This window comes from Bos grunniens, chromosome 9 (assembly GCF_055505025.1).
Source record: "Bos grunniens cultivar Pamir isolate PY7600 chromosome 9, Bosgru_T2T1.0, whole genome shotgun sequence".
Classification (NCBI taxonomy): Eukaryota; Metazoa; Chordata; class Mammalia; order Artiodactyla; family Bovidae; genus Bos; species Bos grunniens.
The window spans coordinates 98,633,913-98,659,718 of NC_141173.1; the positions used below are offsets into that span (position 1 = coordinate 98,633,913).

A 25,806-nucleotide genomic window follows, 5' to 3' on the forward strand; every position below is an offset into this window, starting at 1 on the left:
TAACTATAATGGAAAAGAATCTGAAAAAAAAAAAAAACATATGTATAACTAAATCTCTTTGCTGTTCACTCGAAACACTGGAAATCAACTGTACTTCAATTAAACAATCAAACTGAGGCACAGCTGAGTAGTACGTCTTCACGCTCTGACCCAGCATAAGACTAGACATCAACCATCATGGCAAAGCTATGAAAATACACAAGTAAAAGCCATCCTCAGGAAAGAGATATTTCACAGAACTTGTCAGAAAGCATGACCTGCCTTAGCAATAGCACGTGATGAAAGCCTGCACTTCCAGAAATTCAGGATTTCGAACAAGATGCAATGAGTGAGGCCACAGGCGGTCCTGGGGAGAGTGACGTGGGCAGGAAGGTCCCAGGGGAACCAACGACTCTGGATAACAAAGGGAAAGCTACCGGCTGGAGAAAGAAGGAGTTGAGCCCATTAGACTCACCAAAGAGGCTGCTTCCTTGTTTGGTTGTTTTTACTAACTTTTAGAGAGAAACTAGAAGATAAAATTAGAACCCCTCTATTTATTATTTATAGTATGAAGTATTAGCACAAAGAGCTGCCTCAGCTAGGTTTATTCATCTCTACAGATGCCATCCATTAAACACTTTGCAATATCCCCAAAGCCCTCACAGAATGATTGCTTTTTCGTTATTTACTGCGTTCTCAGCTGTTCATGAGTCAAACTGTGTTCCTCTGTGCTGCTGCTATAATTTTAGGTTGTACATTACTCCAGACCTTAAGCTTATACAATATCCCCGGACCAAAATCAAGGATTCTTTCCCCTGTCACAACCAATTAGCATCACATACTGATTATGGACTGTGAGACACTTGACAAATCTAGAACTCTTAACATATATCCTTGAGGTTTCTTTAACAATATGCTGAAATCTGTTCGTAACTTTGTGGTTAGTAATGCTGTGGGTTGAGTAATTTTGAAACTCAGTTGTGTGAACTATCAGTTCAGTTCAGTTCAGTCATTCAGTTGTGTCTGACTCTTTGTGACCCCATGAATCACAGCACGCCAGGCTTCCCTGTCTATCACCAACTCCTTGAGTTCACCCAAACTCATGTGCATCAAGTCGGTGATGCCATCCAGCCATCTCATCCTCTGTCATCCCCTTCTCCTCCTGCCCCCAATCCCTCCCAGCATCAGGGTCTTTCCCAGTGAGTCAACTCTTCGCATGAGGTGGCCAAAGTATTGGAGTTTCAGCCTCAGCATCAGTCCTTCCAAAGAACACCCAGGACTGATCTTCTTTAGGATGGACTAGTTGGATATCCCTTGCAGTCCAAGGGACTCTCAAGAGTCTTCTCCAACACCACAGTTCAAAAGCATCAATTCTTTGGTGCTCAACATTCAGTGTGAACTATGGAATAAAATAAATGACGTGATATATCAATGTCTCCAGTAATGGGGTTTCTCCCCATGGAAGAGGATAGATACAGATACTGAAGAGAGAACGGTGATGGAGAATTCTGCGGTGCTGGATTTGAATCAGCATCGTCTGGAAGAACTGGTGAAAGGACATGTGTACACATGTGCCAGTGTATCATTTACTGAAACATTCGAGAAGCAAAGACATCTGTAGTAACGTGGACACCTAACACCTGCATTCGAGGACTCAGATAATCAAAGATGAGCCTGCAACACCCTGTGCTTAAGAACCAGGACGTTTTCAAAGACTGATGGGGATATATCAAAAATATGCAGAGGCTGGTGTAACAGACTGCTGCTGGCCACTTACTTCTTTCAAGAATGATGTGACAGAGTAAATGGAAAAATAATAAAACCAAGCCTCTTTCTACTTGCAGTCACAAAATGCAACATTGACTTGAACAGGAATATCAATGGATCCTTCGAAACCTGTTGGGGAATAAGACATTCACATGATCTCAAAGTAGCACCCTCCCCTTTTTTATGTGCTAATTACTCCAGGGAAAGGTTGCCTTCACAAGGAAGATATATGATGGACGTCGTGTTCCCAGATGATGAAACTCAGCATCACTAGTATCAAAAGATAAGATGTGTGCCCGCGGACGAGATGCAAGGTGACTTACACACCATCTAGGAACTGTACACACCAACTTGCCATTTACTCTGACTGTGATAGGATCACGGGGAAGAACCTCAGGAAAAATCCAGGTTGTGGGGCATTCCAAAAGACAACTGGCCTGAAGTCTTTACAATGTCAGGCAGAGGTGGTGGAAGACAAGAAATGGCAGAAAGTTATGATACAGTGACGACTCAAGGAATATGAGATGGCCTGACATGACAGGATGACCAAGAGCAATCCTTGCCTTAACCAGGAAGAGGAAAACAAAACAGCCATAAAGGGCATGTGGGGGACAAAGGTGGTCATCTGCTCATGGGCTGCATATTAAAAAATAACACTAAATCAATATTAAATTTCATGGATATTATAGTAATGATGTGAGATGTGAGACTTTAGATTAGAGGGATACATGCTGAGATATTAGAAGAAAAATAGTATGACATCTGCAAATTTCAAATAAATTGATAAAATATATGTGTGTGTGTGTGCGTGTGTGTATGTACACTCTTACAAATATGCCATTTATCTCATGTCTGTGTGTGGATTTGGGGGCAGAAATATGGTGCCTATACTAGTTCCTCAATTTTTCAATAGTTTTACAATTTAAAAAAAAATAGAGAACATTTCTGTGGGAGAGAAAGAAGGAAGAAAAATAACCAGAAGTTTCTGTTGATTGAATTAAGGAAATCACTTTTCAATATGCAAAGCATCTGGGCAATTGGATTTTTCACATTTTAGCTAGTTCCACTGATGCCTCACAGTCTTACTTTCATAACCTCAATAAAAATCTACTGCCAAATGTTTGAATCCAAAGTTCTTTCCAATGTGTCTGAAAGTAGAAACTGTGTTCCCAATATAGAGAATCAAAATGAGCTTTTAAAGTCATTCACAACATTAGTAGCCAAGACATTATGAGAGACCTGCGAGTCTAAGCCAATTTTCTGATTTTTAATCCAAATAGTTTATCTCAATTTAACACCCTCAATACTTTGATCTATATCATACTGTACTAACACTAAGCATATTTCTATGCTGGAAAATTTGAATAGGTGATGTGAAAACTTGAATGGTATTTGTGTCCATCAAACAGCACTTAACATTCAAAATCCATTTATATATCCAATGTTAGACGAAATATTGTGGTGACATTCTTTTAGACGAAATTGTTTCATGTGGAAAATGATATTCCAGTCTAATTTTGCGGAGGAGATTCACTATGAAAAAAAGAAAATTTAAAGAGTATTCATGTCTCCTTACTTACTAGAATGCTTTCCACAAAGAATCCCTGATTTTTTCAGGCCATTTTTTAAGATTCTTATTCAAACACTGCATATAAAACAGGCAGAACCATTTTCAGCCATGAAGGAACTTAAGTTTACTTTGTGCTTCCCTGGTGGGTGTATGCAGAATGTCAGATGAGGCATGCTTTGCAGGTAATCGGGTTTCCCACATGGCGCTTTGGTAAAGAATCCACCTGCAATGCAGGAGACGTGGGCTCCATCCCTGGGTCGGGAAGGTCCCTTGGAGACGGGAATGGTACCCACGTCAGTATCCTTGCCTGGAGAATTCCATGGACGGGGAGCCTGGCGGGCTTCGGTCAGACATGACTGAATGACCAACACTTTCACTTTCACCGGCCTTTTGGCCTAACACAGTGCCCTATGGAAGTACTTCATATATGTAGTACCAAAGGACTTTTGATTTTAACAAGATTACCCACTGTGAAAGCTGGGAATGGGGTGTCTTCCTGAGTCCACTTTATCTCATCTCAGAAGCCATCTTCATACTCGTCTCATTACAAGTATCCCTGTATTTCTATCTCTCAACATCTTTCTCAACTAACACTTAGAAAATATTCAGAAATCTCATTTAAATTGTTTATAATGACTAACACGTTAGTTAACAATCCTAAGGTATTTTAAAGATGCAAATATTTAAATACAATAAAGAAATGGTATTTATGGCATAATATACTAAATATACTTGAGTGCCATCACTAGAGGATAAGGCCTGCTCTGGATCTGTGTCCCTCCCGTCTGAACTATCAGCACCTTAAGGATAGCTGGGAGGTCTTTCACTGCACTTATCATGCTATCCTTGGTATATGTCTCTCAAGAACTGACTCACTGTTTTCATGATTTAAAATAAATGAAAAATATACTAGCAGGCTTAGAGTTAATTTGAGGATGATAATATGACATCTTCCTATAAAAGCAGAGGATGAAATTACGTCATATGTACTGAACTGTTTCCAGGTATTAAGCCATATGAAATATCATGTATTTATTGAGCAGAAACTGCATTTAGAAATACCCAATTTAAAAGAATGCTTAAAGGTCATCAAGCGTGATTACATTCTGTTCAACATTATAAAATGCAGTCAAGTGTAAATGATTATCAAGGAAATTATGAATGATTCATTCACAGCCGATTTTTCATTAGAAGGTAATGTCTCCTTTCCCGTAAAGTCAACATTATGATCCAGGATGCCATTTATCAGAATTTATGTTATTAAACAAGAGAGGAGAAGGGAATTTTCTTAAGCACCTCACATCACTTCAATTATTTTCCATCTAAAAAGGAAGACACACATTGCAGTCACTGGAGGGAGAGTGCGTATAGTATATGGAGAGCGAGTACAATATGATTTGAGACACATGTCGATTTTATTTATATGTGTGTGTACGTGTGAGGACATGTGTATGGTTTAATCACTGAGTTTTGATTTAATGACTAAATGTCAATTACAAATGTTTCTTTATTGTATCTAAATATTTGCGTCTTTAAAATACCTTAGGATTGTTAACTAATGTGTTAGTCATTATAAACAATTTAAATGAGATTTCTGAATATTTTCTAAGTGTTAGTTGAGAGAGATGTTGAAAGATAGAAATACAGGGATACTTGTAATGAGACGAGTATGAAGATGGCTTCTGAGATGAGATAAAGTGGATTCAGGAAGACACCCCATTCCCAGTTTTCACGGTGGGTAATCTTGTTAAAATCAAAAGTCCTTTGGTACTACATATATAACCAGCACTAGCTAAGGAGATTTATTCCAGTAAAAATCTCTTTAGTGTGTTAAATACACGTTCCACAGCGTCTTTTTGCCACTGAGATTTAAGAGTTATTTTTACTTCCTGTCTCTTTAAAAAACTACTTCACAATTTACAGGGCCACTGCTCACTTCTTATATTTTAAAAAATATAAAGAGGAATTTAGAAAAATTACAACCCCTCCTGAACAGTAGATTAAATGTGTCCTTCAGCAAATTTTCATGACTGACATACTATGCTTAGTGCAAGTTACATCAATAGATATATAATATTGAGAGAATAATCACCAAGTATTCTCATGTACTTGGCTTAACAGTTTTAATCCATTCTAAGTAGAATAATTTGATTAATAAACTGCCGGTCAAATAAGGATCTGTTAGTCTGTGGCTTATTTAATTGAATCCATGGAAAAGCTTGTGAGGAATCCATTGATCACAGCAAGAAAACAATTCCTACTTGGGGTGCTTCTAATCTCACACTCTTATTGCTATGTGTGGCTTTAAATTGTGGATTGATTTCTGCATCATGATTCTCGTGAGAAGGAACTTATTAGGAAAGAGAAGAGACCACGGAGGCGTGTGCAAGTAAACACCAAGTCCTTGGAACTTGAGTCCTTGTCGCACAGGTTCCCTCTGGTGTACCCTCTGCAGTCTGATCCAGTCCAACCTGGTAACTGTTTACCATGCAGAGGGTGTTCACAAGTTCATGGGTGTATTTATCCTACACATGGAGACTGAGTGTGTGCTGTGCCCCCTGAAGGACCATGCATTACTGAAAATCCTCGGAATAAATACCCTGCACAGTGCTCACAGTCTAGTCAGACAGAGACTGGGAAACAGACAGCAGCAGCTGATTGACAGAAATGAGACTGTAGAGAGGTGCGCCGGCAGTGAAGGAGTGCTGGGGGGTGGGGGGTGCAGGAGAGCTCTGAGTAGTGCAATATACCTGAAATGTGGCGGGCGTGGGAAAATAAAACGACCACAGGCTGCACAGATCAAAGAAGTGCACATCCAGGCATGGGGCTTTTACTCTGCACACGAGCGGCAGGAATGGAGGCACTGTAAGAAGCTGAGGAGCAGTGTCCATTCTAGAGCTCACGACCTAAAAGGCAAGAAGGCGGTTTCAGATCCATGGAGTGTGTTTCATCAAACCGCACAGGATAATTTCTGAGCAACACACAAAAATGTAAATCACCGAGGGAAAGCAGTGGTAATTCATGATGACATAAAAACCACTCTAAATCACCAACACAAAGCAGGCAAAGAAAATGTTCCTTAGAGTAGAAAGAGAGAGAGAAGGCGGGGCTTAAAAATCCATGGTGAAGAGTGATTCTAAATCTCTACATTGACACGTAAATGGCTTTGCATCAGGCTATGCTAGAAAGTTATGTGATTTCAAACAAGACTTATATTCAGGAGGAGATTCCCGGCAGCCTGTTACAAGCATGCCCTCTAGTTGGCATTCTCGTTACTAGGGTTCAAAGTCTTACAGACATGCACACTGCAGCCCTTCCCCTTACCAAGGGCGTGTGACTTACAGGCAATGTAAAATTCGGCAGAGACTGTGAGAAAGGTCCAAAGACTTCTGAATCAAGTCTTTCTCAACACATGGGAAAATTGAGTTGAATTGATAAATTTTTCCCATAAAAAGATCACCCAAAATCTTGCCATGCCCTACCCTGGCCCTGGAACATCTGAGACTTTGTTGGAACGCTCTGATTTATCTGTCATTTGCAGCTTCATCCATTCACACTCGTGTCGGGCAGTCTGAACAAGGGCCTCAGAGAGCAATCCCAACACAGGCTCCATTCTGTAAGTGGTCAGTAAGTACCACTGACCTCTATCCTGAGTGTGTGCTAAGTCGCTTCAGTCACGTCCGACTCTTTGCAACCCCACAGACTGTAGCTGGCCAGGCTCCTCTGTCCATGGGATTCTCCAGGCAAGAATACTTTTTCCAGTAGTCATGTATGGATGTGAGAGTTGGACTGAACTGTGGGGCTGGAGGACTCTTGAGAGTCCCTTGGACTGCAAGGAGATCCAACCAGTCCATCCTAAAGGAAATCAGTCCTGAATTTTCACTGGAAGGACTGATGCTGAAGCTGAAGCTCCAATACTTTGGCCATCTGATACGAAGAGCTGACTCAGTGGAAAAGACCCTGATGCTGGGAAAGACTGAGGGCAGGAGGAGAAGGGGACAACAGAGGATGAGATGGCTGGATGGCATCACCAACTCAATGGACATGAACTTGAGCAAACTCCAGGACATAGTGTAGGACAGAGGAGCCTGGCGTGCTGCAGTCCATGAGGTCTCAAAGAGTGGGACAGGACAGCACCTAAACAGCAACAAACCTCTATCCAAGGAGCAGAAACTCATAGCCGAGCATGAAGAGAGCAATGCCACCCCAGTCAACATCCCCATTACCTCGCTTCTTGGAAGCACAATAAGTCAGGGTGACCTATCACACTATATTTAACTTTGCTAGAGAAAATGCTGCTGATTGTGTTTTTGAGTCTGGTATCAAATGATAGAAATGAAAAGTTCTTTACAAAAATGCTTAAACTTCAAATTATGAAAACCTGTATGTTCACGTTAGAAAGTAGTAAACATTTCAGGTTGGAACATACTGCATTTTTTTTTTTTATTAAACGCTTCACCTCATTTTCACTATTAATTATGTACAAGTGTGTTTGTTTCACTTTTGTAAATGGATGGCAACTATAAATGGCATTGTGGTTCCTAAGTAAATGCCAAGGGAAGGCAGTACACTCTGGGGTCCTGACCTTGGAGTGGTCCATGATAAATGACTCAAAAACAACATCATTAACATGTGCCCTTTAGAAGCAAATAAAACCAACCACAACCAAAAGCGTATTTAATTGTTTTCTTCATTTATGAGGCAATCCATGAATTTTAGTGCAAAAAAAAAAAAAGCCTATGATCCCCTTGGCACTTTGCATTAGCATCACACACACGGAGATAACCTGTCCTTTGAACACAAGGATGATGCCCTTCTCGACATACTGCCAGCCTAGAGCGCACAGAGAGCTGCTTCCCCAAAGTCGTAATTTTATTCCACCCACACTTCATCCAATACATTTGTGACCAAGAACACACACTTTCAAACTGGCTACATGAGATGAAATATGTCTATCTAGGTAACGGAATGAGAAAAGGAAAGTGAATCGAATTAAGCAGACAGACATTATGGTAGAACCCGAGGCAGCTATCTTACTTCAGATGGGAAGGAATATTTTTCTCTCTAACAAAGTTGCCATGCATTCTGGTAGAGCCCGGGGGAAAAGTCCTCTTTGCTCTTAGACTGCTTCCTCAGGAAGAAAGGGAAGGTGCTGTATCTATTATGAGAAAATGTAACGTGGGTGCTCATTATCCAAACGCATGGCAGGATGAGACCAGTGATCCTCAAATCAGCACAAAGTCTATAGGATTTTGTGGGCTTCCCTAGTCGCCCAGCAGTAAAGAATCCTGCCTGCCAACTCACAAAAGTGGGCTTGGTGCCTGAGTCAGGAAGATACCCTGGAGGCGGAAATGGCAACTCACTCCAGTAATCTTGCCTGGAAAATCCCATGGACAGGAGAGCCTGGAGGGCTACAGTTCATGAGGTCACAAAACAGTCGGATACGACTGAGGGACTAAACAACAGCTACAGGATTTTAATTAAGGTGAGTGGGACCATCGGGGAAGTGCTGTGGATGAGCTTCCAACCTATGGTCTTCCACAACAGCTGGCAAGCCCATCAGGCATTTGGGCATTTTTAAATTTTTTTTCTCAACGTCCTACTCACCCTTCTACACTAAGCTATCGATGGTGGGAGGGATGGAACTCTGAAAGCTTATTTCCCAAGCTCCTTTGCTGATTGGCTTTTGCTAGATCCTGTCTGTAGAGACACGTGGGGGAGTCTGGCATGTGAGAGAAGGATGGAGCCCTTCTCATCCCTGCCGGCTTGCCTTGCTGTTTGTGTCAGCGATATGACATGAGCAGAAGTGTCCCAGGAGTCGTTCTTTGTCACAGGGCTGCTGTTGTCTCCAGCATCTGGATTCTGTTGGCATTCCTAGAACCAGTTTATTTGGCCCCACTACGGAACCCACAGCAGCCACTTCTTCAAGCCAGCAAGGCAGAGAAGGCGGAAGGGCTGTGGTCACTGGCATGGAGACATCAGACAGATTGGAGAGTTCACCATTGGCTTTGTCTGAATCTACCTATTTGATCTGCTTCAAGTCTCAGGGTCCAGTGTCTTTCTAATCAATGCTCTACCTTTCACATAAAGATGAGAAGAGTCTGTGAACTTAGTTGTAATTCTGTAACCTGTCGCAATTCTATGTGATTTTGGATTTGATTTTCTGTAAGTCAGCCCCACAGCTTCAAGGGGAAAAAATAAAAAAAAGAAAAATCACAAAAACCCTTCTTTTAGTTTTTTACATCAACACAGAAGTTCTTTGGTCTTTTGAACACACCCTGAAGTCGTGATTCTTCTCAAAGTGCCCCATCCATTTGATCACATAGTCTTTGTCATCATCATTCCTACCATCAGAGGCAAGGACAGCAAGGACGTGACCACTGAAGGCACTCACCATAAAGCTTCTAAGAAAGATACAGATGCTTCTTACCATCAGTCACAGTGAATATTCTTCTAAAACTCTTTGAAGCATCTTGCACCATCTAACAGCATGACTGCAGTAAGGGAAACACACCTCTGCTGAAAATTATTGCCTTTGAATCAAATTGGTTTACCAAATCCAAAGTGTCTTTCCTGTCCACTGTGTTTCTAACAGCACCACCATCCAAAAACGTCCTAGGGACTGCACGGTGCTCACACACCTAGCTTCTGAACACTGAACTCGCGTCCCTGTGCAGGGAGTGTGGCAATGAGCCGTGCCCGTTGACTTCTCTCATATCACTGTCGCATCTCACCCAGAGGCAGCCCTCTTGTTAGAATGGTGACTAGACCCAGCTGGTGACAAGGATTGAGGGGCTGGGGTGCTGTCTGAGAGACCTCCTGCATATACTCTGTAAGATCCAGAAAACTCAGGCGCAGACTCAAGGCAGGAGAGTGGGTGTGGCCGTATTCAGACCTGCGCCTAGTACCCGCTCTCAGAATGCCTGATTCCGTCTTGCCCGCCTCCGGCTCTGCTGGTTTGAAAGGACGCTGGAGAGCAGGGTTTCCACCACAGAATGCCTAATTCCATCTTCCCCGCTTCCGGCTCTGCTGGTTTGAAAGGACCAAGGACAGCAGGGTTTCCACCAGAAAACACAAAAACAGTTACACACACTAACAGTTAAGAATGTGACCTGGCCAGTTAGAGTTCCACAAACGTTGAATTAACAGGGGAAAAAAGAGGGGGTATTGTGTTGGCTGGAGCAGCGTCCTAAGGGTGGTTAGTGCACCCTGATGATGGCAGGAAATCGATGTGATATACGAGGGTTTTCAATGGTACCTCTTAGTATTTCCATGCTCCAGAGTGAAAGCTCCTAAAAACTATGGCAATCCAATGAAGATTTCTGTATTTAGAGCCGTCAGGAATGCAGATGTGTGTCACCCTATAAAATAATTTTTTTTTTTAAATCCTACAAACTGAGATTATTAATGAGGGAAAAGGATAAATAGGATGCATAACAGATAAAAAAGATGTTGAAATTCTCATCACCAGTTACAGAATTGAGAACTGTATGAAGTTCTCTCTCTCTCTCTCTCTCTCTCTCTATATATATATATATATATACACACACACACACGTGTGTGTGTATGGATATTCGTATGTATATGTAATAATAACTTTCTTTTCCTCCTTCCTTATTCCCTGTAGTTATCTTTATGGTTAACCTTACAACTTATTTTTAATATAAATATATACATGATATATGTATATATATAATATATATACACATATCTTTAGGAATTAGGAATAAACTAATAAAGGGATTAGCACCTCACAGATAAGAGTAATGTGACTGTTGGAACTTGTGTCTTCCATTTTGCAGGGGAGGCTAAGACAGCCCTTGTATACACTTATAAGAATGGCCTTCCTTGCTAGGTGTAGTTATGAAGTATTCACTGCACTTCGAATACACGTGTAAAAGGTTGCGTATGCACGATGTGTAACTGAAGGGCGTGCTATAGGGATGATGAACTAGCATTTCTCAATTCCAAATCCGCCATCTTTCTCCATTCTCTAACGCTTTGGCTGGGGTTTGACATACAAAGTTAATCAGACCCCTTTACCAGCTGGATTCTGGCTAGATTATGCAAAGGAAGGTGCCAGCAGGGGACAGGCACACAGGAGGACAGGGGAGCAGCTTCCTTCATGCTCTTCGGGTGATGTTCGGTGAGCACGGAGCCACCAGGGGAAGCTTCCTCCAGCAGCAGCACTTCCTCCCACCCCAGCTGTACTTCCCAGCAAGTAGCTTCTTCTAAACAATGGGGACCAGCCTCACCCTTGCCCTTTCAGAGATCTGAACCCCAGTTTTGAGAGCTTCTTAGTTCTGATAAACCCAATCTATTGCCTTTGATCCCCTAACACCAGGCATGGCAGCATCCTCTTGCAGGGATCCTCTCTCCTTACAACTAATTCCCTACAGTAAATTCACTCTCTGAAAACCCAGTGGTAGCTCCTATTCCCTGACTGAGAAAGGGACATAGCAGTGTTTAAGTCTGTGAAGCTGGGAGTTCATTATGGCAAGTTAAGTGCAAGTAACAAAAAGTCTGTGCTTGGGACAGATAGAGTGACTATTATAGAGGAAAGGCTTAATAAAGCTGTCAACTCGGATCTGAACTACAATCGAAGAAGCGGAGGGCAAACCAAAGAAAACCCAAGGTTCTGAAGCTCAATGAACGGAGTATGAGGGTACAAATAATGGGCATGAGGACAACTAGGTGAAAATTCATCACAGGTAAGCGCAAGTCTTCTTACATTCAAGACAGTGCCATAGAATTAGAACTAAAAATTTGAGACTAATCTGCAGGTTCATGTGTTTAACTCCAAGCGAGCAGAGGAAATCACTGAACAGGAAATTGTAGAGGCAAGAGAGGTGAGGAGAAGAGGGTGACCGAGGATGAGATGGTTGGATGGTGTCACCGATGAATTGGACATGAACTTGGGCAAATTCCAGAAGATGGTGAGGGACCGGGAAGCCTGGCGAGCTGAAATCCACGGGGTCCCGAAGAGTGGGACATGACGTGGTGAGTGAGCAACAACAACAGCAACAGGACAAAGAAACCACCCTCGAGGAACATCCCCGTTTGCGAGATCAGCTGAGAACAGCAGGTCAGCGAGAGAGATAAACAAGGGCTAGTCGGGGAAGAACGGGATGAAACCCATCAGCAGAGTGTCATAGGTTCCGGGGAGCCACAGAAAGCGGACACGGAAGAGGACTGGTCACTTGTGTCAAACGCCTTCACAGAAGATCTCAGCCAACACCATGCACAATTATTATAGAAAGTGAGTAAGCCTCCAGAATGCCACCTCCCAATCTGCCAGCTGTCCTGTGGGAATGTGACACAGTATCATCAGTTCTGATTTAGTGAGAATGACACCAACAGTCAGGAGATGGAGAATCGGGAAACGCTGCCAGCATCGTGCTGCACATCCCTGACTCTGCCCCGGAAAGACTGCGCCTGCAGTCTACTTTGGACTGAGAGCTCTATGAATAAGCTTCATGTGAGTCTGCGCAGGGGACTCAGCTCCAAGCAACAGAAATAGCTCCACTTAGGACTCGCAAGGAGGCAATTTTTTAGAACATTTTTCCCCCCCAATTCTTCATTGGTGTAGTATTTTATTCTATTTGATTGGCAACATGTAAATATTATCATCCCATCCTGTTTTCTTAAGTGACAATATTTTTTTCCTACAAAAGAACTAAGGTTAAAGAGATGAAACACAGTTTCAAGAAACCTTCTAACGGGGATTGGAAGAAAGCAGGAGGAATGCGTTATCCCCAGGGGAAACTGAGAACAGACCTAACAGCCATCTTGTCGGTCTCGACTCAAGCAATCTGGGCTTGCTGTTTGCATTCAAAAGCTGGGGCCTCTGGGCACAACTCTTCCAGTTCTACCAGTGCACAACGGTCGACTCCAGGAAAGACTGGATGGCAGAACCGTGGAGAACTGATGGTACTTTTCAAGCAGAAAACTCTAGAAGCACATTCAAAGAGGAGTCGTGGCAGGCACTTAATAAATTGTATTTGCTGGATGAAGGTGTGGATGATGGCTTGAGACCCTTCTTTGCCTAGGTATGTGGCTCCTTACAATCAAAAGGAGAAGTATTGTTTTTAAAACAGAGGTGGAGTACCGTCAGAGATCACATGTGCTATGAATTCAGAGCCTAGTAGATATCCGTGCCCTGTCGCTGCTAGGAAGAGCTTCACTTTTGAGTAGCAACAGAAGCAGGGAGCTATGGATCATGATATCTGATTTACTGACAAATGGCAAATAGATGGGGAAACAATGGAAACAGTGACAGAATTTATTTTGGTGGGCTCCAAAATCACTGCAGATAGTGACTGCAGTCATGAAATTAAAAGATGCTTGCTCTTTGAAAGAAAAGTTATGACCAACCTAGACAGCATATTAAAGAGCAGAGGCATTACTTTGCCAACAAATGTCAATCTAGTAAAAGCTTTGGTTTGTCCAGTAGTCATGTATGGATGTGAGAGTTGGACTACAAAGAAAGCTGAGCGCCAAAGAATGGATGCTTTTGAACTGTGGTGTTGCAGACGACTCTTGAGAGTCCCTTGAACTGCAAGGAGATCAAACCAGTCTATCCTAAAAGAAATCAGTCCTAAATATTTACTGGAAGGACTGATGTTAAAGCTGAACTCCAATACTTTGGCCACCTGATGCAAAGAACTGACTCATTAGAAAAGACCCTGATGCTGGGAATGATTGAAGGCGGGAGGAGAAGGGAACGACAGAGGATGAGATGGTTGGATGGCATCACCGACTCAATGGACATGAGTTTGAGTAAGCTCCAGGAGTTGGTGATGGACAGGGAGGCCTGGCGTGATGCAGTCCATAGGGTCTCAAGAAGTTGGACACGAGTGAGTGACTGAAGTGAACTGAGTGTATAATTAATTTAATTTTTGTGAATTTTTTTAAGCACAAATAGTACCTAGCCAAAGCCTTTGACTGTGTGGATCACAATAAACTGTGGAAAATTCTGAAAGATATGGGAATACCAGACCACCTGACCTGCCTCTTGAGAAACCTATATGCAGGTCAGGAAGCAACAGTTAGAACTGGACATGGAACAACAGACTGGTTCCAAATAGGAAAAGGAGTACGTCAAGGCTGTATTTTGTCACCCTGCTTATTTAACTTATATGCAGAGTACATCATGAGAAATGCTGGGCTGGAAGAAGCACAAGCTGGAATCAAGATTGCTGGGAGAAATATCAATAACCTCGGATATGCAGATGACACCACCCTTATGGCAGAAAGTGAAGAGGAACTAAAAAGCCTCTTGATGAAGGTGAAAGAGGAGAGTGGAAAAGTTGGCTTAAAGCTCAACATTCAGAAAATGAAGATCATGGCATCTGGTCCCATCACTTCGTGGGAAATAGATGGGGAAACAGTAGAAACAGTGTCAGACTTTATTTTTGGGGGCTCCAAAATCACTGCAGATGGTGACTGCAGCCATGAAATTAAAAGACGCTTACTCCTTGGAAGGAAAGTTATGACCAACCTAGATAGCACATTCAAAAGCAGAGACATTACTTTACCAACAAAGATCCGTCTAGTCAAGGCTATGGACATGAGTTTGAGTGAACTCCAGGAGTTGGTGATGGACAGGGAGGCCTGGCGTGCTGTGATTCATGGGGTCGCCAAGAGTCAGACAGGACTGAGCGACTGAACTGAATTGAACTGAACTGTGTCCCAGGGTGTCGTGTCTGTACGGTACTGGTACCACAGCAAACTCCTGCGCTTACAAAAAGACCTTCTGGCTTGGCTGCTACTGTCCTCCAGTCGGTTTCTGGGCCGGGTCCCAGTGTGAAGGCTGGGACCGGCAGCAACGCTGAGCCCCGAGGGACTCTGCACAGTACTAGTGAGCTTGCCAAGGAGTCTAGGCTCTGCGTGCTCTTTACCGTAGCTGTTTATAAGGAGTGTGTCTGCATAGATGGACCCTGGGGGACGAGGTGACGTGCCTCCAAGACAAACAGCAGCCTGTTTACTATAAAAGTGACAGATTTGCCAAGTATGGTGCTCCCTGGCTGTGACACAAACCTGTGCACACTCATCCATCTTGGAGGAGCCTGCCATGTCACCTCCACGGGACGTGGGGTGCGTGGGCAACCCGCACAAAGGTGCAGGTGCTTATACTGCTGGCCGTGAAACGCGTGAGTGAGTGCCTGGGCGACGACCCAGGAGTCTCAGGCCTTCGCCAGCATCCACAAGGATGCGCCTGGCTAACTTACTAGCTTGTGTGTTTGGTAAAATCTTGAAGGTGACAAAGGCTTACTGCTGAGAGGGGAAAATATGAAGAGATCACAAGTCTATCTGCCAAAAACGTAGGCTTCAGTGCTTCAGCCTTCTTCTTCTTCTGAAATTGGAAGCAGAACTGACTGCGTTTCTTTGCATGTGTGCATATCAGGGTTTAGTCATCAGCCTCTGGTTATACTTGAATGATTACTCAGAGTTTTTAAAAACATGGAATGGTGTAAAAAGGTAATAAAATTCCTTTTTAAAAAGTTTTCAAAAATTCTTACTTATCCTAAGACATTGGCTGTCTAGAAACAATTTAATTAGTTTAGATGAATTATAGAGTACTCTTTCACTTCCTTTATCATTATTGGGGAAAGGGTTAGATTGCACACGAATATAATGTAAATGTAAGAGTGGACTCATTGGAAAAGACCCTGATGCTGGGAAAGATTGACGGCAAAGCAGAATGGGGCAGCAGAGGATGAGATGGTTAGATAGCATCACCAACTTAACGGACATGAATTTGAGCCAACTCCAGGACATAGTGGAAGACAGAGGAGCCTGGAGTGTTGCAGTCCATGGGGTGGCCAAGAGTCAGTCATGACTTAGTGACTGAACAAGAGGTGATTTACAATATTGCATTAAGTTTCAGGTGTACAGCAAAGTGATTCAGTTTTACATATATATATATATATATATATTTCTTGCTTGCTTGCTAAGTCACTTCAGTCGTGTCTGCCTCTCTCTCTCTCTCTATATATATATATGTATGTGCATATGGTTTCCCTCATAGCTCATTTGGTAAAGAATCCACCAGCAATGCAGGAGACCCCGATTCAATTCCTAGGTCAGGAAGATCTGCTGGAGAAGGGATAAGCTACCCACTCCAGTATTCTTGGGCTTCCCTGGTGGCTCAGCAGGTAAAGAATCCACCTGCAATGTGCAAGACCTGGGTTCAATCCCTGGGTTGGGAAGATCTCCTGGAGAAGGGAAAGGCTACCCACTCCAGTTGGGGTCACAGAAAGTCTGACATGACTGAGTAACTTTCACTTTCCACACATATATACACACATCTATTCTTTTTCAGATTTTTCTACCCATATAGGTTATTAGAGAATATTGAGTAGAGTTACCTGTGCTACACAGTAGGTCCTTGCTGATCGAACCTGTGTCTCTCACATTGCAGGCAGATTCTTTACCATCTGAGCCACCAGTTCCATTCAGTTCAGTTCAGTCTCTCAGTGATTTTAAAATTTTAATATTCCCAAATAATTCATAGCTATAACCCTAGGGGAAAGTTCTAGCTTCCTGTCTCCTACATTCTGACTCATGAAATATTAAAAAACAACAAAAAAAGAAAAATGAAAAAAAACTTAAGTGACTGTAACAATATTTTGTTTTTAGACATCTAGCCAATGTCTATTAAGCTCTTATTATTTCCCAGGTACGATGCTAGGTACTGCAGATTCAGTGCACACAACAGACTCAGTTGCTGTTCCCGTGGTTGTGATTTACTATCAGAAAGAACATACAGAGAGAATAGAGAATCACAGAAGCCACCTTGGTATACCTGAGCAGGTTCTAAAGATTCTCCATACACAGGTAGGCCCCATAACCATTAACAGTCAAGAATGAGAATGTACATCTTCCAAGGTTTCTATGGCATACTAAGAATTTATTCACATATAACTTCTGATCCATTTTTAATTCTGCTCAGGCTATCTACCAATTAAGTCTTTCCCTCAAGAGTTAGCATCTATTCTTGACCACTTTGAATTGAAGATTTGATTTCTCTGGATCAATCAAGAAATATCTCTCTTCTGTGCTCCAGTATCTGTTCATTCAACAATCTCCTCTTTTAATCTAATTTATCTCTCTGGTTTCTTCTAGGATGGATGAGAATTCCCTGATCTAATATTTTCTCTATATTACATTTCAGATTTTACTACATTTTCTTCCTAAACCAAACTTCACATTAAATCAGTTAGATGTAAATTTTTTCTAAAACATACTTTGACATAATTTGTTTAATAAATGAATTTGAGGCCAGATATTATTTGCATCAATACTGGTGTCATGCTCAATTACAACCTCTGAGTTCCTTTTTGTTTTTTCATTACCCTTTTCTAAAACCACTAGAATAGATACTCGTTCAGAGCTTGAAGGATTTCAAGACACACATTGAAATACCTGTCAGATAATATCAGTGCACTTTGCAACAAAATCAATTTCACAACGTTCATACTCAGTTGCGAAGGTGAGATGTGCTGCTCCTTTGACTACCTGCCTACTGTGGTCAATGCCAAATGAGTTCTGTCACAGTCACGCTGCATAAAGCCCGCTGCCCGCCCTGTGTCACTCTACAAGTCGGCTGTTACTTTAAAAATTTCATCCATTTGATTATCCTCTAGCAGAGATGAATAAAAGAGGGGGGGAAGATGAGTTAAAAGAAGGCTAATGAATAGAAACTTAAAGAGCCAAATCTTTCAAAATTTGTAGACACACCGAAATTGCATTACTGCTCCTTTTGACTGTGCTACCCTCGAAATCGTGGAGAAAATGAGGACCACAGAACATAACTTTACATCGCAGGGCAGACGAGGCAGGGCCACAGAAAGTGCGGTGGTAAAAGAACTGAGTGTCGGAAAGAGGGAAAGAAACATTAAAATAAAACGTGTATTGTCAACTGAGAGTCACAGGGAAACCAGTCACATTCAAAACTCCACCTGGAAATTATACCAACTTTTATAACTTCTGGGAATAAACCACTGCATTTTAAAAATCTTTCACTAAAAAATAGAAACATAAGGTAATTAAGATGATTGTTTCAACCCTATGTCTCTGTTTGGATCCCACTGCCCGTGATAAGCATCTCTACTAGTTTATCTATAAACAATGAAAACATTGTCTGTCAACCTCAATTTGCCCCTGGATATCCCTCTCTATTCTCGTCTCCATTTTATAGTAATTCCTCCCTCACTCTTTGTGCTCCACTCAGGGAAGAACTCATTTCTTCACACTGTGTCCTCTGTGCGGCATATGATTTCTTTCCCTCCCCCAGCCCAGCGTCTCCTGTGGAGACATCTAACCCGAATGAAATGTCTCATTGTTAGTGCGACTTCTAGCCACCAAAACCCCTTCAGTCTCTCCTGCTCTGAACTCCCCCAGGACTCCACTTTCTGTCGCCCAGCTTCACTGCAGCAGTTACTGAATCTCTCCTGTGCTAAATGTGAATGTCATATCCCTTTAGTTCACGATAGCAGTGCCAGCACCATCACGGGGTGCAGCACACACAGGGAAAGGAGAAAACAAACAAACATACATTCAAGTCGTGATGCTGGAGATGCCTCGGTCCCTTGGAAAGCGGAGAGAGCAAAGGAGTCCATCCTAAAGGAAATCAACCCTGATTTTCATTGGAAGGACGGATGCTGAAGTTGGAGTTCCACTACTTTGACCACCTGATGTGAAGAGCTGACTCACTGGAAAGGACCCTGATGCTGGGAAAGATTGAGGGCAAGAGGAGAAGGGAACGACAGAGGATGAGATGGATGGACAGCATCACTGACTCAATGGACACGAGTCTGAGCAAACTCTGGGAGACGGTGAAGGAGAGTGAAGCCTGGCGTGTCACAGTCCATGGGGTCTCAAAGAATTGGACATGACTCAGTGACTGAACAATAGCAAGATATGCTGAACTAGTAAATGAAAATATGAAGTGAATGGTAGTAAATAATCATACTATACCACTGAAATTGTTCTTGTTTTGCAAATGTTTGTGTTTTCAAAAGATCCAATAGCCCAGAGATACACTGTATTTGATGGAAGCTAATGCACCGAGGTTATGGATTTTCATGATATACGAATACCACCTAGACTGTAGTGCTTGGCAAAGAGTAAGACCGCTGTGGGGTGAAGACAGTCATAGAGAGCATCTCTCAGCCATAGCACCAGAGAACCATGTCATCTCTCACTTTACAGTAATCACACAGGGCTTTTTCAGTTGTGCCTTTATGCTAGATGTATCAGAATGAGGAAAGGAGTCTGGAGAAAACTTGGAAAAGATAACTGAAGTCCCTTTCAAATGGGCCCTAATTAGCTTGAAAGGTAAATAGATGCTTTACAATGCATACTCAATTGATGTTTAATTTTTCCAAAACGATCTAAAGGGTTGTATGATACAGTGGCTGATCAAAAGTTTTTATGAAACAAGCAAATGTTAAAGCAGAAGTTACACAACATCTCAAAGTCTTAAGTTTTCTCATCCACAAAAAGGAGATGATAATACCTTTGTCATAGGGTTGTATAAGATTATATAAAAAGCATTTGTAGGTGTATAATACACAGTGGATTCTCACCAAATAGGCAGTGATGATGATGATGATAAGTGATCACGCTGAAATGCTTATTATTTAGAAAGTCTTCTAAACAGCTGGAAAAAAAAAAGTCTTTTTGCCCTTAACTGACTGATTCATAATGTTTTTCCTGAAGGTTACATTTCATTCACAATCCTTTCTATTTCAAAATCCGCCTCTTCCCTAAAACCACTGCTTTAAAGCATTCATTAATTACAAGGCAGCTGCCTCAACCATGGCACACTCTGTCTTCAGCACGTGGGAACTTTAGATAAACTTTTACAGGTTCACCTCAGTATTCATTCACTGAGACTCTATGAGGTCCTAGGCAGGTTATACATGGGAACCGTATGAGCAACACCTTATCACACGCTGTAGCCCATAGCCTCCAATGAGAAAGAGAAAGTGGTTACAAATCAAATAACATCTGAAATAGGAACCAGAACCTATGAGGATGCACTGACGGCCAAATGACTCTTAATTGTACAAATGCTCCTTCTTTCATATTGTTTCATAGGAAACATTTCTTGTGTGTTTCTGTAAAAATTTGACACACGGTGAAAAGCAACATTTGTTACCTTAGTTTATATTAGTAACTCAATTTCCCTTTGGACTGCTATGGATGTGGAAGAGGTTTGGTACTGAATTAACAAAGCTATCTGGGTAGCAGTTGAAATTAGATCCAAGAATGAAATAATGTGTCTATAAATCTTTCTTTGTGTCTGTAAGTTCTGCAGTCCCTTGAGCTACTTTCTTGTTACCTGGAGAAGAAAATGATTATTTTAATTTTAAAGAGCCAGTAGGTGAAAATATATGCTGTTACTTAGAAATAAGACTCAATTTTTCCAAAGATATTTAATATGTTTTGGATATAAAAATATCAATTTTTTACACTCTAATCTTATAATAAAGACCTAAAGAAATAGGCTAATTTTAAAATAGCTATTAATTTATCCATGTGCGTGTATGCTCTGTCGCTCAGTCATGTCTGACTCTTTGCAAACCCATGGACTGTAGCCCGCCAGAATCCTCTGCCCATGGAATTTTCCAGGCAAGGATACTGGAGTAGGTTGCCATTTCCTATACCAGATTAATTCATCTACACATTCAACAAATATGGGGGGATAACCTACTACATGCAGGGCCCTATATGGGGTGGGGTTAGCAAGGATGCGTAAGCCCTGGTATATTCCTCCAATGACATCATAGTCAGTGGGGGAGTGAAGAATGGACACCAGCATCTCTGACAGCTGTAATAAGTGAACTGATTACAAAAGGCTTACAGATAACATGTTCTGACAGCTCACAAGATAAAACATTAGAAAAGAATTAGACTTGAGCTAAGCCTTGAAGATAGGGAGGAGTTGACATATTGAGAGGAGAAAAGAATATGCCTGCATTGCATGAGACTTGGGTTCAATCTGTGGGTTGGGAAGATACCCTGGAGAAGGAATTGGCAACCCACCCCAGTACTCCTGCCTGGAGAACTCCATGGACAGAGGAACATAACAGGCTACAGCTGATGGGATTGTGAAGAGTTGGACACGACTGAGAGACTTTCACATATGTAAGTGGGATCCAAATGATTCTGGAAGTGACTGATTCTGCTGAGAGGTAGCTGAAGTGAAACAGTGAGAAGACCGAAAAACACTACTCTAGAGTCAGATTGCAGAGCTCACACGCCAGGGCATGAGGACTCACCTGATTCAGAACATGCGCGAAGCCCGCCCAAGAGTCTATGCAGAGTTCACACGCCAGGGCATGAGGACTCGCCTGATTCAAAACATGCACAAATCCCGCCCAAGAGTCTATGCAGAGCTCACACGCCAGGTCATGAGGACTCGCCTGATTCAAAACATGCGCAAAGCCCGCCCAAGAGTCTATGCAGAGCTCACACGCCAGGGCATGAGGACCGGCCCGATTCAGAACATGCGCAAAGCCCGCCCAAGAGTCTATGCAGAGCTCACACGCCAGGGCATGAGGACCGTCCCGATTCAGAACATGTGCAAAGCCCGCCCAAGAGTCTTTGCAGAGCTCACACGCCAGGGCATGAGGACTGGCCTGATTCAGAACATGCGCAAAGCCCGTCCAAGAGCCTAAACACAGGTGCCGCTGAGGGCAGAGAGCACCATTTACACACCTAACATCCGCAGCATCTATCGGCTGCCTGACGTGTGGCAGATGCAAAAAGAATTGGATAAACAGAATGAAAACCACTTTCACCTCAAAACTGAAGTCAGGTGGACACAGGAGGCAACAAGACACCCATACAAACCACGCTACAGTTATAATGCATACAGGTGTGATTTTTTTCTGAGACATAGTGCTTCTATCTGAAATGTGGAAATAGCTATCTTATCTTATATGGGTTACTTGCCAGGTTCAAATGTAATGATCACTGAGCAGATACACTGCAGAAATAATGAAGCTGTTAGCAGCAATCAAGAGACGGGTAAGACCGGACCATTTTAATTGTGTGTCTTGACAAACATCCCCTGATGGAAATGGATCTTTGATCACCTCCATGTCTGAGCTAAGGACGTAGGCAGTTGTTAGGGGAACCCCTGACTGAAACTGCCCTCCCTGGACGGGCAGCAAGTAACCACTTGCATGAGCTAGCTTAAACAGGATATCCCAGTAAGGAATGCAGAACTCACAAGCTGCCATCAACCAGAAGAACTGAGGAAAGACCAAAAGGAGAGAGTAGACAACAGACTATTTCTCCTGCCAGCCTCTGGAATCCCACGTGGCTGGAGCATCATGGGAAAGTTGGGCATAGAACGTATGCTTAGACAGACAGTGGTGGGTCACATCCATAGGGGATCTTCCTGACCAAGGGACTGAACTAGGCTATTCTTCATTGCAGGCAGATTCTTTACCAGCCGAGCTACCAGGGAAGCCCCCATATATGGATACATATACACATTTCCATAAAGTCAGGCCTATGTCATGTTTAAATAAGGCAAGTTAGTTTCAGAGGAACGAAGGGAATACTAGAATTGGATTAAAGGCCAAATTTCCAAATCCCTTTTAGTTCAACGGCATGGCTTTCATTGGTTGGTTGATTTGACTGTTGCGTAATTGAGACATTAGAGAGAGCTTCAAGTATTGGCTGGATGCATGCACAGAACACTTCCGAGTGAGAGGGGTGGCCAGGAGAAGTTTCCGAAGAGAGTGGTAGAGTGAATGGACCTAGACATCTAAAGGACATGAAAGTATTTACTTAGAATGTCTGAACAGAAACACATGAAGGCAGAAGGAAGTTGAGAAATCTTGGATGATCCGGTTAAAGGCTTTGAAGCAAAGAGTGAGGATTTGGACCTGCTGTCTTTAGAATGAAAGCAACTTTGAGATCAAAGCCAAAAATGAAAAGAAAGGTTGACAGCAGCATTGAGAATTGATTGGAAAATGCTTTTAATGGAGGCAGGCAGTGCCACAAAGAAAGGGTAGATGCCAGCTCATTCTCCTGGTGAGTAATTACAATAATGACCCTATGGTAGTATTGCTGAAGACCAAAGATTACAGCCCGTTATTACAACAGAGCTATTTTCACCTAAAAAACTCTGCTTCAATAAAAAATGTTCATACTGACACTGTAACAACTCAATTATTGCTACAACATGCAATAAGAAATATGGATGTGCTATCATGACAAAAACCTTTTGTAACAGGATGAATAACTCAGAGTGCATCCAACTTTACTTAGGACATGTAAATAGCATCATATTTTGCATAAAGACATTCTGCTTACTTCCTAAAGTATACTACATTTTTAGGAATAACAAAAATTTCTTGATAAAAAGTGCTAAGTAATTTTAACTTTTATTTTAATCTGGTTGTCATAACTGGAAATTTTTTTAAAAGTCAATCTAGGATCTTAAAAGAAATTGAATTATATCCTAAATATTAAGGAAGTTGGAGGGGGCATACTTAAACTTCATCTCAAATTTATATATATATATATATATTTATATATATATATTTTATAAATATGTAAAACATAATTATACATCATTATACATTTATTATACCATTATATATTATTGTACATCATGAAATATATGAAATATAGAAATTATATATATGATTGCTATAAATGCCCACAGACTTACAGAGACAACAGAAAGAAAAAAAGCCTTTTCAATCATTAATTAAGGCTCAAACCTTTTAAAAAAAAATCACGAACGTTTTCTTAACAGAGTCCACTGGAGTGCTGAGAAGCCATCGTCTCTTACCCCGACACCTGCCCCAGTGGAGGCTACACATGACCCAGTACCGCATCTGGAGATGAGAGGATATCCCAGCTGGACGTCTGGGAAAGGCGAAAGGCTTGAGCAAGAGGTGGCAGCAGAAGGGGAGGTTAGGCCCCTTCCCTGACGCCACTGGTCATTCTTATCACAAAAGAAAGGAGCTACTTGGGACTCCAAAATAAAACTCATTTTGGGATCAACAAAGACCGATTGCAAGGTGGGAGTTAATGTAGTCACATTGTATACAAAATCAGTCAAAATTCAACTGTTACTTCAAAGATGGGTCTCCTCCATGAAGCCTTGTCCAATTCCCCACCTGGTCCACTATCAGCCCCAAATCCCCACAGAACTTTCTATATGTGTTTAGGAAAGAAAACTATTCTACATTGTTATAATTTGATTTGTTCTTGTCTGATTTCCTTTTTTTTTATTTTTAAAAATTTCTTTATTTTAATTGTAGGCTAATTACTTTACAATATTGTGGTGGTTTTTGCCATATATTGACATGAATCAGCCACGGGTGTACATGTGTTCCCCATCCTGAACCCTGCTCCCACCTCCCTCCCCATCCCATCCCTCTGGGTCATCCCAGTGTACCAGCCCTAAGCACCCTATGTCATGCATGGAACATGGACTGGCAATCTGTTTCACATATGATAATATAGATGTTTCAATGCTATTCCCTCAAATCATCCCACCCTCGCGTTCTCCCAAAGAGTCCAAAACACTGTTCCATACATCTGTGTCTCTTTTGCTGTCTTGCATATAGGGTTTTCATTACCATCTTTCTAAATTCCATATATAGGTGTTAGTATACTGTATGGCTGTTTTTCTTTCTGACTTACTTCACTCTGTATAATAGGCTCCAGTTTCATTCACCTCATTAGAACTGATTCAAATATATTCATTTTAATGGCTGGGTAATATTCTATCGTGACTTCCTCAACTAATTTTTAAGCTGTGTGTGCAAATCCTGAAATGTGACCCAACACAGCTGACAAGTAAATGAAATAAAATTTACTTAGCAAGTAGAGTCAGGTCCTTAGTGAGTGACTGTCACTGAGAAATATTGCTATCTTCCAGGTGATGAAAACATAATTGAACTATTTAAAATATATAATTAATAAATATTGTACATTATGTAACACATACGTTGTATAATTAAAAATATCTATAATTACATGGAGGACCATGAACATGCAGTCAAAAACCTCTATATTCCCTTTAATAGAATTCACTTGTAAGGAAAACTTTAATAGTTGGTGCATATTAGCTGATCGAATATAACCTAGTTATTTAGTTATGAAATTTTGAAAGTATTTGATTCTTTTTTATTGCAATATAGTTTTTTATACTGTTGTGTTAGTTTCAGGTATATTGCAAAGTGATCAGTAATATAAAGACTATCAGTTCAGTTCAGTTGCTCAGTCGTGTCCAACTCTTTGTGACCCCATGAATCACAGCACGCCAGGCCTCCCTGTCCATCACCAACTCCCAGAGTTCACTCAGACTCACGTCCATCGAGTCAGTGATGCCATCCAGCCATCTCATCCTCTGTTGTCCCCTTCTCCTCCTGCCCCCAATCCCTCCCAGCATCAGAGTCTTTTCCAATGAGTCAACTCTTCGCATGAGGTGGCCAAAGTACTGGACT

The 25,806-nt window shown here is 41.8% G+C and overlaps 1 protein-coding gene across 50 annotated transcripts in view; it reads right to left on the bottom strand.

Moving 5' to 3' along the window:
* The window catches only part of PRKN (parkin RBR E3 ubiquitin protein ligase), a 1,227,412-nt gene that overhangs the window by 703,430 nt on the left and 498,176 nt on the right, over positions 1-25,806 (bottom strand). For 32 of the 50 annotated variants that reach the window (XR_015133424.1, XR_015133426.1, XR_015133425.1 and 29 more), the window contains one exon: positions 6,067-6,222. The exons of the other annotated variants lie outside the window; for them this stretch is intronic. Coding sequence is in view for 27 of the 32 variants with exons in the window: in XM_086318619.1 (XP_086174745.1) it covers positions 6,067-6,222 (156 nt within the window). In the remaining 5 variants the exon portion in view is untranslated. The remainder of the gene's footprint in view (positions 1-6,066; positions 6,223-25,806) is intronic. 50 annotated transcript variants of the gene reach the window in all.